Here is an 18,408-nt window from a genome sequence, read left to right as displayed (position 1 = left end):
TTGAGTCAGCTGTAGCATGCGTATATACACATGAGGAAATAAATGATGCGTCCTGGGATGCATGCGCGCTTCTCGACAGCCAGCGTTCACGTGAGAATTGCTTCTCGTTCTGTTTCTTTCCTCTCTCCTCTCACTTCATCAGAGACTGTTCGTTTAAATTTGAAGGAATTCAATCCTCCCCAATCCCTTCATCCGTTGTGAATGACGGTATTTAGAGAGACTACTTTCTTTCAGCTTCTCCTCTCCCCGCAGTCGACTGTCATCATCGATATGCTTCTTGCCTTCCTCCCATAGAACCCCACACGGCGAGTCAATCGATACTTTCGAATGGTCTTTCATCCATTCTTTCTTTCTTTTTTCTCCTCTTCCTTCTCTCCTCTTTTACTGTCTTCACTCCATAGGGCTCCTCTCTTGACTCTGCAAAGTGTGCTCTTTCATTTGCTTCTTTCCGTTTTGTTCACAACTCAAACAATGGTCGCTCCACTTCCGTTGCGTGGGTCGTCATCTCAATAGACTGCTTTTCTTCCGTTTGTCTTTTCATCTCCATTCTGTCTTTCTCCTTCGTCAACTTTTCTGAGAAAGCCTCAGCCAGTCCTCGCCAGCCAACGCTCCGCACTACTCCTTGTTTCTCCGGTTATGTGTGTGTGTTGATCGCTCTTCTTCCTCACAAAGGCATCCATCCTATCTACCACGCCTCTCCCTTTCTTTCTATCTCACTAAGGCCCTTCCCGTTTTTGCCACTGGTTATCTCCCTTTTGTCTCTCGGCTTGGATCCGTTCATTCTTTTGTCCCATCACAACTGACTGAGTGCCTCCTTGTCTAGTTTCTTTCTGTTCTCCCCTAGTAGGACTCGGGCCCTCTTTCACGAACTACCAAACATGCCGCAATCAAGCGGCGGGAGCGGTGTACGAGGGGAGAGCCGCTTGCTCCCCGGCGGAGGAAGTTTCTCTTCATTTTTCATGGATGGAGATGATGGAGATTTTCCTCGATCTGTTTCTCTGCCATCTTCACATCATGCATCCAAGACAAAGACTCACGCTTCTTCAACTCACAAGACTGCTTCTACTCCTTCTTTCTCTCCTTTCTCCTCTACTTTTCCGCGTGGGCCACGTGAGAAGCAGCAAAGTTCTCCCAAGACTTCAAGGACGTCCTCTGATTTACCTCATGAAGAGAAGAAAACAAAATGTAGTATCTCCTCAGCATCTCCCTTTTCTTCTGGCGTATCGTCTTCTTCTTCGTCTTCTGATCTCTCTGGTGTAGGGAGATTACTCTCACCCTCTGAACTTCTTGAACCTCTACATGCTTCAAATGTCCCTCCAGGATCTCTCTTACTTGGAGTCGTCGCCGAAATTCATTCATCTGAGCTTTTAATTCATCTTCCTTGTGGGCTGATGGGTTATGTGGCACGTGTCCATACACAAGAAGAAGATGTGGAGAGTGGTGAGATGACAGGTCGTCTGCTAGAAAGCCAACAAGGAAATACTCAAAGCGAGAGTAGTAGCAGTAGTAGCTCTCAGCTACCTTTAACTCGACGTTTCTATATTGGACAGACAGTTCAGTGTGTTGTTTTAAGTAACAGTCATTCTTCTTTTCACCAATCATGGAAGAGGAGAGAGCAAGAGGGGGGGGGAGGTAGCAGTGGACCTCTTCTTCTTTCTCTACGTCCATCTCTGTTCAACGCAGGATTTCATTTACGAGATATCTGCGAAGGAATGGTTCTACCCGCTTCCATCATTTCTATTGAAGAGCATGGGTACCTTCTTTCTTTTGGTGTACGAGGAAACCTCTCTGGCTTTTTACCAGATCATTGTTTGGTGGATCCTCAAGGAGCACCTCGTTGTCCTCAAGTAGAAGAAGAGAGAAGGAAACAACATGACGAAGGAGGAGGTTCGGATAGTAAGAAAGGCCGGCAGATGAAGAATAAGAGGAACAATGAACAAGAGGGAGGCATGAGGACGAAGGAAGAAGAAGCTGATAAGACAGGAGGGGAGGAGTGTAAGATGAGCGAGGAGGAGAACATCATCTTTTCAAAAGAGAAGTCTAAGCTACCTGTACATTCGGTTCTATCTGTCCGTGTTACTAAAGTCAACGAAGCTGCAAGGGTGGTCATGTGTGATTTACCAGGAAGCGAGCAAGAAGAGAGGGGAGGATCTCCTCACCCACACCAAGAAAAGCAACAGGACATGCAGCAGGAAGACGGTAAACTAGGCAAGGGATCGAATAAAAAGGAGCTCAAGAGAGAGAAGAATCAAAGAAAAGATGAAAACAAACAAGACAATGCATCAAGGAGGGCAGGCTTGACATTGAACTCCTCAGCACTACTTTCTTCAAAGACACCCCTGGATTGGAGCCGTGTTCGACCAGGTTATCTTGTTGAAGCTCGTGTAACGGAGATGATTCGAGAGACAGATCTTTCGTCGTTCTCTCAGCGGAGGGGAAGAGCAGGAAAAGAAATGAAGGACTCTGAGCTTTATAATAGTAGCATGAAGAAAAAGAAGGCAGTATCTCAACAAGAGAAAAGTTTGAATGAAGAAGATGAGCTTCGTGGTTTAAGAGTAACATGCTTAGGAGGTCTTCCAGGTGTGGTGCTCCAGCAGCATCTTCTACATCCACTAAGTCATTCATTATCTTTGACTGAAGGGGGGGGTTCTCCTGAAAAAGGGAAGACGCCGCCGAAAAGGAAGAAGGCGAAAGAGGAATCCCTTCAAACAGGGAAAGAAGAAGAGAATGAAGAGACTCCTAGCGAAGCTTTCTCGACTTGCACCAGTGCGCATTCAAGTGAAGATGATGTTTGTCCTCCTGCTGACTCTTTGTCTCGGTCTTTGCCACCCGTAGGAGAACGACACTTGAGGATGGCGTACAAAGGATATGATCGAAGTCTAGTGAATCAGATTACATCTTGTTCTATACCTTCGAAATGTAAAGTTATTGGTCGTATTGTGGCTATACTTCCACAGACTCGACGTGTCTATCTTTGCTTACTACCTCATATTGTCTCTTGGTCGTCTATATCTTTTCCATGCATCTACAATACCAAGTCATCTCCTTGTTCGTCTCCGTCGACAGAAGAGAAACAGGAGAAGAGACCATCAGACTATCCATCTCTTCTTTTACCCGGGACACGCTTATATGGACCTGGACGTGTCTTGGCGACATCTTTCAAAGGACACGATCTTCATGTTCTTCTCTTAGCGTCTTCTTCTTCTCTCAAGAGTGAGAAGAATAGCAATCCTCTTCCTTCTTCGTCCACCTCGTCATCCTTTCTCCTGTCAGTAAGGCTACCTGGCAGATTTCTTGCCAAGAAAGACGGGGAGAAGAAGAGTGAAAAAAAGAACAAGGCCCTTGTCTCTTCTTCATGGAGTCCGGGCGAAGCATTTCCAGGGGAAAAAGGACTTCGAGTCTTTTTTCTTGATCGATTCAACGGAGAAGTCGTCGCTGGCAATACAACGCCCCTCATGCAGGAAACTTTGCTCACTCCTTTTGATGCACAACCAGGAGCTTTGCTTGTTGGGACTGTTACGAAGGTTCTTGTAGGCAGAAGCGCCAAAGCACAGGGAGGGGGAAAGGCTCACAGCGGTTCGACAGTAGAAGACGGAGTTGTTGTGAGGTAAGACCTTTTTTGTCCTAGTAAAAATACTGTAGTCTACTCTTCTCAAGTGGTCCTGAGGTTGGTTGGGGTGGTGAGTTCGCAGCTACATGTGAACAACAGCACTGAATTTGCTAATTGACTTCCTCGTGTATTGTGACGAGACTTTCACTGGTGGAAAACGAAAGCCGAGATGCCTCTCTGGATGCCCAGGAACCAGTGAGTAGAGTAGAGAGGCTCCATTCATATGTGTGAACATGCGTTTGGTGAGACGGCGGTGCTGTTGAACTGATGACAGAGGTGATCGAGCACTTTTTTCTGTCACCGTGGTGGGAGCTACTGAGACGCTCGTCGTTTCAGTGAAAACAGTAGATGATGCATAATGAGCTGCACAGGAGCCGGCATACAGAGTGACATGCAACCGGAAGTACGTGTGCTAAGAGATGTCTGAGGGTCCCAAAGTGAGGAAGAACATATGGAGACGTGGTCGAGCTCTCTTCCTCTTGAGAGCAGCAAGTTCTCAAGAGACGGAGGTTTTCCTGGAGGGTATCTGGAAAGATCGGGTACTACCCTTCAAACAAGTCTCCAGCTACGTGGCAGCTTGCCAGGAGAGAAGCGAGGGGTTCACCTCAGAGGTGTGATACTGCAGCTAAGTCACGAGAATAGTGAAGCGTACTCGGGGACTCATGTAAAAGCAATCGTATATACCAGTTCACCTTTCAGCCTGAAAAACCTTAGTCGCATAGAAGGAAGTAAGAACATCGATTTGCTAGAACCCAGCATCAGGGGAGCTTCTATAGACCAGATTCTAACGCCTTGCGTATGTCGGAGACCGTGATTCCTGGTGATCTTAATGACTTCAACTGCGCGGTAAGTCTCTGCAGGTACTCTGCGCTGGGTGCTAGGTCGACAACAACACCGGAACTGTTCTCTCCTTCGCGTCTTGTTTGTGCTTCAGTCTTTCTCCTCATGTGTCGGCCTTCGTCCCTCTCTCACAGCTCTCCGATGTGCCTCTATCTTCTATGCCGCCTCATATAACAGAGGGAAGCGTCCTGAAGGTTCGAGTGCTCCAGCGTGCCTGCTGTGCAAGTTGTTCCTACCTGGACGGTCCTATCAACAATAATTACTTTTTCTTTCTCCCTTCTGAGCCTCTTCCCTTGCTTGGAGCGGTGCACTCTCTCACTCTCTCAAGGCTCTTCGGCTCAAGTCTTATGGGGACTGGGGGAGGGGGAGGCGGTCGCCTTCTTTTGACAGCAAAGAAAGCCTTTTTGAAGGACGGTAACGCTCTTCTTGGTTTCCAGCCTCGGCTTCTCACGGAACCGTCAGCAGAGTGTTTGTCCGTGGCTTCCGGGTGGGAACGCCACGGTCGTCAGTTCGACATGGTGCTGCACAGTGACAGGCATGCCTGCCCGCCGAGGTATCTTTCCTTCAGTCCTGAACAGGCGCTAGCTGAAGGGGCGGTTGTTACGGGGTTTGTGCAGGAGATAAGATATCGCGGAGAGAGGAGACATAATAGCAGCCAGAGATTCGCAGGGCCAGAGTCTTCCGAACTTCCTTTCGTCACGTTGGGGTTTGTGGGCGGATTGAGAGCTCAGTTTACGCGCCAGCAGGTGTCAAGTTTGATTCAAGAAGACAGGAATTTGAAGGTTGGAGCACTCATCCGGGTGAGTACGCTGGTGTCGTTGAACATACCGACGCATACGGGAACAATAACTGATACTGTAGTTTATGTAGATTCCGGAAAGTGTTATCAGTTCAGGCCCGGAGTACATACCTTTACCAGGGGTAGTTATGCGTGCTCGTGGTCAGCCCTCGGACCGCGGCTCTCCTATGGTAATCGACTTCGTGGTCGAGGCTTTGGGTCGAGCGCGAGTGTTTCCCGAGAATTCGCGATGAAGTTACGCTGAGCATGCTCCTTGAATCATCCGGGGGGCCAGGGGTGCATGGCGCTCACGGGTACAGGCACCCTCTGTTCCCGGGGAGACCCGCGAATGGCGCCGTCCTAGCAGCCGTATCGTGATGTAGAGACACGTCGGGGCTCTTTGCGGAACTTGCAGAGGCATTTGTTCAATTGTTTGTTCGTTTCTTACGGCACGCTAGAGCTCAGTGGCTCCGCGCAGTCATTCGCTGGTCTCTTGGCCCCTGTGAGTCACCTGTACGGTTGCTGCTGAGTTCTCATCCTAGATGCAGGCTCCACTCGTTCTCTCCAACTGTGGTGCTCTTCCAGGTTCGAATCGTCTCCATATCGACGTCTTGTCGCTCGGTCCACATTACGCCTGATCTTAGCTCTCCTCTACCCGACCACTCGAGTTTGGCAGGCTCACTGCGAGGAGGTGAAACCGGCAAGAATTTGTTAAAGCCAGGTCACCTCATTGCGCAAGACAGTCTCAGATTGCTAGTGGCCACGGAACAAGGCTTATTCGTCTCTGTCGCGGTGACTAAAGGAGGCGTCGGCGCGTCTAAGCACGGTGAAGTGAAACAATCGAAGGGGCAGATGAGCATGCGGGGGAATCCCGGTAAAAGTGAGGCGGACCACAAAGAGGTCATGCTTGGGTTCGTGCCCAAGTTGCACTTGAGCGATGAGGTCCGGCTGGCAGAGGAGCTGTTTGATCTTCTTGAGGTACGAACTGACTGACCTGGCAACCCACTGTAGGGAAATTCGTTTCTCTAGGGGTCTCCTTTCCGTAATAAGTTCACAGGGCTGACAGCTGTTTTAGACACTAAGTAGACTGACTAGGACGAGGCTAAAGGAAAAAACTCACCGAACCTTGTGGCCACTGCTCGAGCTTTCAACAACGTTGATCAGCTGCAGCTCAACAGGGTTAGCGCCGAAACGTCAAGTGGGTCCCCTGGCTTGTGTTCTCGTATATAAAGAGGCACCCACTCAATCTGCGTGGAGCCGTGATGGCTGCTTGACTGCAGGAGCGCCAACCGTAGACGCGCTTGGAGAGCTCCTGTGGAGCACTGAAGTTCCGGTGGCGGGGTAGAGCTGGCGGCTGCGGCTCGTGTCCGTTGACTGGCCACTGAGAGTCCTACGGAAACGCGTCACGGCGGTTTGCGTGTGACTGATTTCTCTCTGTACAGCTGGGTGAGCCTTTGCCGCTCGACGCTGTGGTGCTATCGTCGGCCTCGGCAGTACGACCTGGAGCGCCGCTGCGTGTCTGGTCGGCGACAGGGAAAATACCGGCTGGTGGTAGGGGACGGGCGATGGCGACCGCTGACGAGGACTTCCAAGTTACCCAGCTTGCGGAACTTCTCTCGCAACGGCTTCAGCAACCCATCGATGGCCAAAGTGATCCTGTTGTTGTCCGTGACATATGCATTCTTTCCTGCAAGCCTTCGTTAATAGGTGAGATGCAGTCATTTAGGTTGATGGGGGAATCCGGTTCATCCCCGGGGTATGTGAGAGTACTGAGCATAGTTTGCCGTGCGCCGCCTCCGCGGGGGTGTCAAGTGTGAGACGAGATCCAGAGTTACGCAGCCACAGAGCTCAGTATCGTCCGCTTCTACAGCAGGTTTTTCGTTGGTCGGGGCAAATGCATATGCCCTAGCGAAGCTTGACTCTAAGCAGAAGTGAAACAAACAGGTCGGGATGTGAACAGCACAGGTACATTACTTCTGTCGCAAAGGATATTTGACGTACACGCTATGGATGGCGTCGTGTGTAAGTCTCCCTGATGGCCCGACAGAGGGGCAGCTGACGAGGCTGAACGCTGGGCGCTACACGTTCTGAGAGCGTTCAGCGGGGAGGGGGACATTTCTCTCTTTCTGGTAGAGCAAGACTGTCTGTGGGTGAGGAAAAGTGTGACCGTGCGCTCGCTTGGGAGACTGATTTCAGATTTTCAGTAAACTACCGCGGTCCCCCGTATACACTTAGGGAACGGGTGCGAGAAGGTCCCTAGCGCACGGTAGATTCCACAATTCCCGGTCACTCTGTTAACTGCATACGCTCTTTTCTGTCCCAGGCAGCGCAGCGGCTGGCTCATTTCTCGAGGGTCCGTGGGCCCTTGAGGCTTTCGCCGCTCGCAGCACTCGACCTAAGGTGATGCTAGGGTATGTGAGGCGCGTGGGTCCGTTCGGGTTGCTTCTGAGCTTCGGCGCCTGGCAGCTGACAGGTCTCGTGCCACACAGCTACATATCTGACTCGTTCATCGCTGGGACGGAGGATGGTCATCTGCAGCGCATGTACAGAGAAGGCATGACAGTCAGGGGTACCATCGTTTCAGTACACGAACGACAGTCGTCTGCTGGAAAGGCAGAAGGAAAGGCAAGTCGGGAGAAAGAGGCGGACGGGGTCCCGTCTGCGAAAGGAGCGGAACAAAGAGGGGACAGAAAAGGAGGCGGCGGCGAGGATAGACCCCTACAGTTCCTTGTTGACATCAGACCAGAACGACTGAGCTATCTTCAACGCCAGCAGCAGACGGGAAACTGCGAAAAGACAAAAGAGGGAATCGGTGTTCGCGTGCTGACAGCTTTACTAGACCAGAAAGGGCTAGCGACCAAAATGAAACGAGCGCAAGCGATGAAGAAAGAGCCACTTGTGAATGATAGCGAAGACAATACAAACCCTGTTTCCCCAAAGCAGATACCGGATTTCCGGGTAGGCCAATTAGCAAAGGGCCGCGTGACGCAAGTTCTTCAGAGTTGTCTTCTCGTACAGTTGTATGAAGGAGTGACTGCGAGGAAGGGGGACGCAGGCGACACAGAGAAGGGAGCTAATCGATCGACGAAGCAGTCCGTAACTGGCGTTGTCCTGCAGCATCAGCTGGCCGAGGGCGACACGTTCGAAACTCTTCAAAAGCAGTTGGCCACAAGCGCTGACCAGGAAGGCAAGGAGCTAGAACGCTTTTTTGTAGTCCTTGACGTTGATCCAGTGACAGGTATTGTAGATCTTTCTTGCAGACGCCAGCTTCTCGAGCCGCTTTTGTCCCTGAAAACGGCACTCGCCAGCGGGGCCAAGCGCTTCAAATACGTCCACTTTAGGATAGAATTTGGTGGTCAGGTGCACGATGCCGACCACCGCGACCGGGCCAGCACGGCCAGTTTGGCTGCTTGTGACATTACGGACACCGGATCTGCGGACGTGTCTGACGTGGGGAATGCCAAGGAGAAGAACAGGGACATACAATCAGGTGTCGTAATCACCCGGATCCTGAGTTCTATTCAGCGCGCTTCAAAAACCAAAGCAAAACACTTGGCGAGGAAACCTGGTGAGGGCTCTTCTTTATCACCGGAAGGCAAGAACGCAGAGCTCACGTCTGGCGATACCTGGGACTTGGAACACTGTGTCGTACCCGATGAGGTGCTAGAGTGCATGCACAAGCTGTGTGCGTCGTTTCCACCAAGATCCGCGGAGGTCCAGGTGGAAAACACAGCGTACGCGGTCCTGGTAGCCGACGTCAAACTATCAGTATACTTCTCCGACTGTGAGTCCACATCTTCTTCTCTGGACCGAGGTCACGCTGCCCACACCGCTAAGTTTCCGCTTTTCCTCGTCACTCTGTCTTGCCGAAACAACACACTGCAGCCCGTCCAGCCGTCGGTAGAGGCGTTCCAGGTGGCGGGCGTAGGACGCTTGTCCGGTGCGTCAGTTTTGCTGTCCCCTTTGGTTAAGCGCCATTCATTATCACGTCTTCTTGTTGCTGATTGCTGCTGGGAGCCGCGACAGCAGCAGCTGGTTGAGTCACAACAACGTAAAGCTGCTCATACGTCGCGGGATGGACAGCTCGTGAAGATGGTGAAAGGCGCGGAGCCACCTGGAAGTCGTAAGGGTCAACGCGGTGAGGATCGAAAAGCAATCGAGGCCTGCACACTAGAAAACATCGAACGAGAGGTCGTGCCTGGAGCGGTTCTGAGGTGCCGGCTGACCTTTGTGGGTCCCACTGTTGCGTTGGGCAGAATTCAAAAGCCTCGACAGCAGTTATTACTGAGGCTGCACGCTGCCGATGCTCTGCCAGCACCTGCGCAGTATAATCGCCTCCGAGTCCAGCAGAGTAAAGTCGGTGCGAAGGACGCAGGGTCAGATCCTCTTCCGCGTGTCACCGTTCCGAACCCTTTGAAGAAGCTCAGCCCAGGAAGTCTACTCGAGGTGCGGGTCCTTCGGGTCCGTCGCAAGGGTGGAGGATCTCGGGGTGCAAGGGCGAGCGCTTCCAAGGACGTGGCATCTGAGGAGACAGCAGCCAAGCGACGGAAGTCGAACGGAGCCTCCGGGAATACCAAATCAGCTTTGGAAGACCACGGAAGTGACGAGGCTGCTGCTGGAAAAGACGAGTGGATAGCAGACGTGACTTTGTCTTCAACAGAGTGTGGCGGGGGTGAGGAGCGTACTGCAGAATCTGCAGAAGACGAGGCCAGCACTGCTCGGAAGAAGGAAGCGGACGGGAGCGCGGCAGACGACATCTTGGATGGATGCCTCTGGGCTGTTGTTGAGAAAGTTGGACCGCGATTTCTAAAGATTCAGTGCGGGCGTGCTGGCTGCCAGCTCCTCTCACTGAGCGACCCATGTTCGTCTGATGACGCCGAAGAGGGAGGAAAGAAAGACAAGATATGTCACGACAGCGGAGGCTGCCTTCTAAACGGGGGCACTCAACTAGTACGCGGCCGAGTAGACTGGTTTGATGCATGCCATGACCCGTCAAAAGCTCTTTTAGATAGCTTTGAGATTGGGGACATGGTTTGCGTTAAACCCATGCCGGTGCTGAAGTGCCCGCGAGATTCGGTTGAGGCAGCTCGCAGCAAGCCAGGCAGTCAGAAAGACTGCGGTGACCGAGCCGATGATGAAACCGAACCCGGATCACGAGGGAAGAAGCGCGCTGCCGTCCTCCGGCGGTTCATGGTGGTATCAATGAATGCGAATTCGGGCAGCAGCACCCTGAGCGGCAAGGGCCGCGAATTGACCAACATAGCCAACTTGGCGCAGACCTTACGAATCAGCAGATCGCTGACGCAGGTGGGTGTGAGGCAGTTTAGCTGGAGTCGTATCAAGTTACACAGGTCCGGCTGTGTCCGCGTTTATAGTTACATCCTTTCTTTCGCCGGTTAGTGCGAGCTTCATTCAGACGCTACAACTTTCGAACGTCTCACTGTATCAGCAACGCAGGCGGAGGCGGAGCCCTACTGTTTGCTGCTCTGCCTCCGATAACATGCTTTTTTTGCGGCCCTCTTAGTGGTGTCTTCCTCTGTACGGCTTTAATGACGTGGATCACCAACTCTCACGCATAGTTCCTGTTGTTTGTTCGCGCAGTACGCGTGCGAGATCCTGTATATCATGCATAGCTTCAGTAACCAAGTACACTGGTTTTCTTTTGTGTCTACGGGGTGGTGTGTGTCTGGCCTCCGCCTGCCTCGTTTCCTACTGTGTCGAAGCCTCTAGGGAGAACGAACGAGTTTCGCCCCATTACGTCGTGGTTTCGAGCGCAAGCTGCTCTTACTCGGCACTCGCGGCGTGCGATTTCAGCGCGTTGCGCACGGTCGAGCGCGTCTGATGAATTGGTTGTTCAGAACAATCACGTACCGACTGCGCGTTGCTACAGCCTTCTGTCGGGAGACGTTCTTAACCAAGCTTACGCTTCATATCTTTGGCAGCGCTTTGAACAAGTCAAGGTCTGACTGGAAGAGCGTCTCCGTAGTCAGGGTATTAGATTGTTGCGTCAGTCAGCTTGGACGTAGAAACAGCGGTGTTGCCAAGGTCACCAGTTCGTGATATACTCGGATTTCCAGGGTTTGTCCGAACACGGCTTTGGCTCTGCTTACTGTTTCCTTCACTTTTGTCTCGTCTGTAGGCGGTTTACACTTCCTCCGAGGCGGCGCTTACTGCCTGGTGCGAGTGGAGGCACCCTGTTAATACAGTAGTCTGGGGCCTCGTTCACCACTTTCTTCAGCCACCTTTTGCCGTCGCGGTCCAGCTGTCTACAGCAGTGCTTGCCGCGTGCGGAGCTGCGCCGAAGGACTCGGCAACCAAGCGAAAGCGTGACGAGCTGGAAACTCGAAAAGGAAGCGCCTCTCACTGTGTCGCTCAATTGCCTGTCCTAGCAGCCGTACATATTACAGAGCTCACGGACGAGTGGTCGTCGGATCCGGTGAAGCGCCTGAAACTTAAAGTCGGGCAGGTGGTCAAACTTCGTCTTCTTCCGGTGCTTGGAGCTGAGCAGGTTCAGCAAGAAATGAAGCAACAGAAGGCAAAAAGCCGCAGTGGTCTCCCGCTTGAGGCATCAATGCGCCTAAGTGTTGTAGAGGGCAGTCTTCGAGAGCACCAAGGAAAAAGAAAAGCACCAGACCCTGGTGATCAGCACAGTTTACAGTTTTCAGATCTTGAAGTAAGTCTCTCTTCATATGTAGCAGGATTGTGCGGTTGTCACGGGCACACGCGTTCACAACTGTATCTATCAAGCACGCCTAGTGAGAGTGTGCAAGGTATGGTTGCCCTTCTACAAAAAGTGACCTTACAGTTTTGTTCGAAAGAGCGCCGCTTTACATGCACTTCGTAGGAGGAGAGCTTTTCCAGCGAATAAGATTCTGTGTAGACGGACGGCCCGCAGTAGCAAGGCCGTGTGCGGTGCATACCTTTTTTCTTGCCCGCGTGCGCAAACTGCAGGTGGGGCAGACGCTATCTGGCATCGTTGTCTCGTCGGGTCAAGCCGGCGTGTTCTTCGCCATCAACAGAAGCTTGACATTGCGAGTGAAGTTAAACAGGCTTCTTTCCCACGGCACGGCAGCGAATTCTGCGGTGAAGCCCCAAGGCGAGAGCGGCGGGGAAGAACAAGCGTCTTCCGGCCTTGTAACTGGTGAGCAGGCGAAATCGCTTTTCCCTGTGGGCCGCCTGGTTCAGAACATTCGTGTTGTTCACCTTGAGCCTGCGACAAAGCACGTAGAAGGCTCCTTGCGCCAGGATTCCCTGCGGAAGCGAAGAAGTCCAGATGCTGTAGGAGACCAGGCTGAAAGTGAAGACGGCCCCGGCGACAAAAAACAAAAGACAGAAGCAGTTGATGCCAACGACATGAATACCAATGACACTGCCGACACCAAGTCACACACGAGCAATCCATTGTTCAACAGACTGAGCGTTGGAGATATTCTGGACGGTCGCGTACGCGCTGTCGAGACCTTCGGCGTATTTGTCCGTCTGCAAGAAGGTGAGGAGGGAGAACAGAGCAGGAAATTCGTGGACGCACTTTGTCACGTCAGCGAAATGGGGGGCAGAGACTGGAAGGAGAGACGAGCAAGGCTGCAGCGACTTCAAAAAGGGGACGTCGTACGTGCCCGGGTGACCAAGAAAGATATTCAGCAGGGCAGAATCTGCGTGAGTCTGGATCCGGAAGTGTTCAAAGAGGATGACAGCGATGACACTGAAGACGACGAGGAAAGCCTCCCAGGTTTCTCGTCGGCTGAGGATGAAAGCTTGGGAACAGTGTCCGCGAAGGGTGGACAGGACGGAGAAAGGAGTTACAAGCGAACAGGTGTGGGTGTACCTGAACGGGCAGGTGATGACAACGGTGATGACATCGCAGATGAGCTTGGACTGAATACACACGCAGACGAAGACGCGGCCTCAGACGAAGAGGGCCTTCTCGGTACGGCGGACGCCACGCAGTGTTGGAGCTCCTGTTTTTCGGCAGACCCGGGAAGTGTCATGGACTGGGGAACGCCCTCTGGTGTATCGGACGCGCAGGGAGAGGAGGCTTTGAAAGACGGCGACAAAGAGATTGGGCTTGAGCTTTCTCGGGATCCCGGAGAGGATCTTGATGCCGGCAGCTCGAAAAAGGAGGGAGCTTTGACGCGTCGCCAACGGGAGCAGGAGGCTGTAAGCTGCACCTAGACTTTCGGCCTTACCCGGGAAATTTTCGGTGTAACAGCGTCACCAGATGTAGCAGAAACTGCGTCTTCCATGGTGCCTCAAGCCAGGAGTATCCGTCGAGTGTTCGTTCGTGTGTCGCTGCTTAGTATGCAGCGTGGGTGGCGCGACTGCGATCGTGAATGGCCTGGGTCATTCACTGGGACTCAGGCGACGGGGCACACTTTAGGTTCTTACAAGGATCACAGGAAATTTTACAGTGATTGCGAGCATTTGCTGGCAGTGTGGCAGTCGTGTTGGCGGTCAGGGTTACGGAGCGACAGCGCTTTCGTCCGGTATTGCCTGCAGCGAGACGAAGATGCTAATGTACGCCTCATGGAAGAAAATGCAAGCGTCAGGTCTTGGATGGAAGATCCGAAGAGTCCTGCAGACTTCGAGCGCCTCCTATTGGTGAATGGCAATTCAGCAGCAGTCTGGATCAGGCAAGTTCAGCCAGGATGACACCGGTCGTTTGCGCTATAGTGGGGCGGCTGCCCCAGGGTGTTGGTTGCTCGGGACTCGCGTCCCAAGTCTCGCTATGGTCGCACCTACAGTTGTTTCTCCGGTGCAGCTATTCTTCTGGACGCAGTCACAATGCCCTGTGGGGGTCCAGGCTTTTCAGAGAGCCAGCGAATTCAAGTATGTCAAGAACCGTAGGTTTAGGGAGAGAAAAATACCAGCAGCTGGTGTTCCCTCGAGTGGTTGATGCAATGAGAGATCGTTGTTGTGAGTGGTTCAGGTAGACGTTTGTGGGCTGTAGGACTGGTTTCTATCGCTGGTGTCCCGAACTCGAGGGCGGCGCTTTCTGCGAGGGTATGTCGGCCTTCTTTTTCGCGTGCCTTGTCTGTTTTTAGTTACATGGCTTTCTACTTGAAACAGAATGAGCTCAACATGGCCCGGGAGATTGCAGAGCGCGCTGTGAGTCACATCAACTACAGGGAAGAACAAGAACGCTGTAGTGCATGGATCGCGTATCTCAATCTGGAGTGCGTGTATGGAAACCGCGTTGAAGATGTCTTCAAGAGGTGAGTCACGTAACAATGACCACCTCCGTGCAGGGTGTCACCCTGGGCGTTCCACTAGTCTCACCTTTCTTCCGTAAGGGAGGGGCTCTAGGGTGCACAGCAGCGAGGTCGGAACGCTTCCCAAAAGCCCGCAGCAGTGCTAGTCGCCTAGGCTGGTGGGTACGCTTGTGGCACCTTGCATTCGCTGGTTTCAAAGTGCGTCGGCGCGGGCCGGGGGGCGGCCAAGCGCCATCAGCTCTCAAGCGCAGCCGAGACCCGCGCAGGACAGAAAGTAATGTGACGGCTGTTCTGCCTCGGAGAGTTTCCGTCTGTCGCGGTAGACCCAGGCTGCGGGGTATTGTTATACCAGTGTTCCATGCACGGCCATAGAGTATACGGCTTGTTATTGAGGCTAAACCGTATAGTCTCTAATTTTGGTGGAATGTTATCTTCTGTCCCACACTTCTAGTGTGTGTCTAGGGTGTTCCCTGAGTCGTGTTTCTCTCCCATCTACCACCGGAATGCGTGCAGGGCCGTACAGTACAATGACGCGAAAAAGATCTATTACCAGATGACCTTCATCTACGAAAAGGCAAATCAACTCGAGGAAGCTCGCCAGATGTGTGAAAAATGTTGTGACAAGTATCCAGAATCACAGAAGGTGAGTTCAATAGGGTTTTGTGGAGATGCACCCACTACAGGTCCGGACAAGTTCAGATTGCCAGTCATGCGTAGCACTTACGTGTCCCTCTTTAGAGAATGGGTGTGCACGCGGCTCCGGTTTTTGAGCGCCAGCCCGCAGATCAGGCCAGCATCGACTGCCCCAGGAGCATGTGGTGGACGAGGTGCTATAGGTCCCTGTCATCCCGAGATCCAGAAGTCAGGGTTAGATGTGCGATGTGCCATGTGCAGATGTGGGTCCGGCGCCTAACGCTGCTCTATTCGCGATTGAACGCCGTTACGTCCGCGAGAGATCTGATTCTCCACGCGCTTTTTCGCTTGCCGCGGCGCAAGCATGTTACGTTTGTCGCCACTTGCGCACGCCTCGAATACAAGCATGGAAGCAAAGAGAGGTCAGTCCGTCAGTAAAGCCCGATGCGTGAGGACATGTTTCGTTGCTCGGCTTCGCACCAGCCAGAATTTGGCTGATGTGGTTTCGTCCTTACTGAAATGTTGTTTTTGCTCTCAGGGGGCAAACCTATTTCGAAAAGCTGCTTGCGGAACACCCCAAGAGAACCGATATCTGGTCGCAGTACCTGGACGCGCACATTGCGGCGCACACGCCTCCCCGGTGTGTCTCCCCGAACCTGCAGTCGATCAGAGTGCTCTTCGAGCGCATGACGTCTCTCAACCTGAAACTAAGGAAAATGAAGTTTTTCTTCACAAGGTGGTTGATCTTCGAGAAGCAACACGGCACACCAGAGACGCAGACGTTAGTGCGCGCCAAGGCCCGCGAGTATGTTCAGGGTCTTGAAGCTCGTATTCAGCAAGAAACCTAGTGAAAACTGAAGTTTTTCATGGATTCGGACGCTGGATCGGTCGGGGAAGCGTCTTGGAGTTGGCGGCTTTGAGTTGAGCAAAGCCATGTTGCTGTGGGCTGACCTATGGTCTCTTGCTGTGTGTGAAGCCAGCCCAGGCTCTCCGCACTCCAGGGGGCGAGTAGTGCAGCCGCTGTGCCTCTTCGGTCCGGAGCCACTTGCCCATGCAGTCAGTGAGTTTTGAGCAAAAAGGCACCAAAACGCGCAGTGGGAAACAGTCTTTTCTTGCGGTCCTTTCCAGCCACATTGGGTCTCCTGTCAGTCACTGACAACACAGTGTCTCTCTCCGAGCGGGCTGTTGGTTCTATGGCGCAAGGGGAAATACTACCCTGTCGTGGGAGCAGGTTAAGGTCTCTTAACATTGGATACCTTTGAGTTTACTCTCGTGTGTTTCGAGTCACTACCCACGATTTCCTCCCGATGGCATGCGAAGAACGCATCCCGGAGTATAGAAGTTAATACTAAAGAGCATTCACCAAGCACATGTTGCAGGTTCGACCCCGAGATGTCCGGACAGATATTCGCATACTGATACAGTCTTCGCTTCCCGGACAGCTGTTTCATGCAGCCGGGCGTCTGCGGTCAGGGTCTAATGCTCCGCCGAGCCTCTCTTGAGCAACAAGCCCAGCGGAAGAGAACTCGGTACAGAGCAGAAGCCGCAGACGAACCTTGTTTAATGGTATGAAGAAAGGAACCGCACCAGCAGCGGCAGCACGCCTGATACGGCTTCTCCGGAGAAAAGGAGGACGGCCGTCCACAGGTTGCTGGGAATCTCTACTAACGCTGGACACCTACCTCCGAGCAGTCAGCAGTAGAATGGTTCCTACCAACCCGACTCCTTGCTCTTGCACCCGTCGCGACAAGATTTGCGCACGGTTTGAGTTGGAGGACCCGCCAGTGCACGTCCCCTTCTTCATGGACGAGCGGTTTTGGTTTTTTCGCCTTGCCACTATCTTACCGTGTATGGACAAGCTTCCGAGGCGTTCCTCACTTGTGCCGTCTTGGGTGCCTCGGCGCAAACGCTCGACAGGCTACTCCAAAGAAGGAAAAAAGAAGAGCCTGTCGCGGCTCACATCCGTGTTACGCTGAAAGCCACTCCGAGGCGACAAGCTTTACCGCGCTCCGCGTGTCCAGCAGAAACGTGAGATGTCAGTCACACTCCAAGAGATGTGCGAGCGGCGATGGAATTTATTCTTCCGTGGAAAGAAGGCATTATGCGGCACGAGCATGCCCCCTGGTGCTGCAGTCGCCGCATTAACCAGTATTTTCTGTGGGGCGGCCGTTATCGCCACTCTCTTGCCAGGTGATTCCCTGCTTCCCTAACCAGCGCAGTAACGCCCTCTGCGGGGCAGTATCGTCCAGTATTTCTTCCTCCTCGAGGAAACGCAGTCTGTCCGGCGGACACGGTTCGTACTTCCTCGCCTGACACGCGTCCTAAAGCCTAACACCTCTCTGTTCTTGTTTTTCTGCGTCACCCGATACGACAAACACCTTGTTAAGTAGTGACGAGGAAGTTGCCTGCTCGGAGACCGCACGCCCTCGCTTGTGCCTCCCCGCTCCAAGATGAACCCAGCGATCATCCGAAGAACCGTACCAAGCTGCATTGCTAAACAACCGGGATGGTCCTCGTGTTACATGCTGCCAAGTCAAACTTGAACCGCCGCCTCTCACCATTAATTGTGCGGGCGAAAAAGAGAGGAACGTGCCTGTACACCTGCCAGCATCAAAGGTACAGCTCCTCCACGGGACCACCAAGTCCTGCAGAAATCCAGTTAGTATCCCAGACCAGACGTAAAAGATTATTCTAGTTGGAACTTGGAACATATCTTTCCGACTTCTCGTCTTAACTCGCCACCCAGCGCACAGCGCTGGACGAAGCGCGAGTGTTGGGGCGTGCCGGCGTCGCAATCGATCTCACTTTCTGGGACAGACGGTACTTCTGGCGACCTTGCGTTCAGGATGCCCGACCGACGTCGTGAGCTGTTCGGCAGATATGGTATTAGCCTACATGCGTTATTGATGGAACCTGGAACACGACAGGCTGACGTCTCCGTTTCACGAATGAGGCGGAGACGTGTGACATCCGGTCGTATGCCAGTCTGTGTCTCAGTCGTCGTCAGTTGCCGGAGGCGTCTGGCTCATAATTTTTTTCGTGACCGTCACACGTATCGGTCGGCCGAGATTTTCTTTGTGGATCATGGCGGTCGTGGAGGACCTCTCGGACACCAGCAGTACTTCATCGCCACCCGGAAGGGGTTTCGGGAGCGTTGCCGAACTCGGAAGAGTCGATGGCGCCCCACTGCGACCAAGGAGGCCGGCGAGAAGGTGTGCTTGCCAGTTTGTTGCCCTTTGGACAGAGTTGGTGAATCGGCTCAAATGCTCAGGCAGCGCTCTGCAGGAACCATGTAGTAGTGGCCAATCATCATACTGTACCAAGAATCGACATGCCTA

The 18,408-nt window shown here is 52.9% G+C and overlaps 1 protein-coding gene across 1 annotated transcript; it reads left to right on the top strand.

Annotated features, from left to right (window-relative positions):
• The first annotated feature begins 133 nt into the window (after positions 1-133).
• Positions 134-16,968, top strand: CSUI_003455 (pre-rrna processing protein). The gene is made up of 12 exons (XM_068063653.1): positions 134-3,607; positions 4,545-5,250; positions 5,814-6,206; positions 6,671-6,935; positions 7,552-10,535; positions 11,368-11,901; positions 12,180-13,385; positions 13,725-13,858; positions 14,270-14,440; positions 14,951-15,080; positions 15,332-15,492; positions 15,609-16,968. Exons 1-12 carry the CDS (start codon positions 879-881, stop codon positions 15,916-15,918), a joined length of 9,723 nt encoding a protein of 3,240 aa, XP_067924371.1. The 5' UTR covers positions 134-878; the 3' UTR covers positions 15,919-16,968.
• Positions 16,969-18,408: the final 1,440 nt, after the last annotated feature.

The sequence above is a fragment of the Cystoisospora suis genome (genome assembly GCF_002600585.1).
Source record: "Cystoisospora suis strain Wien I chromosome Unknown contig_1543, whole genome shotgun sequence".
Classification (NCBI taxonomy): domain Eukaryota; phylum Apicomplexa; class Conoidasida; order Eucoccidiorida; family Sarcocystidae; genus Cystoisospora; species Cystoisospora suis.
The sequence above is the reverse complement of the archived record's forward strand: the minus strand, read 5'-3'. Positions and strand labels throughout refer to the sequence as shown.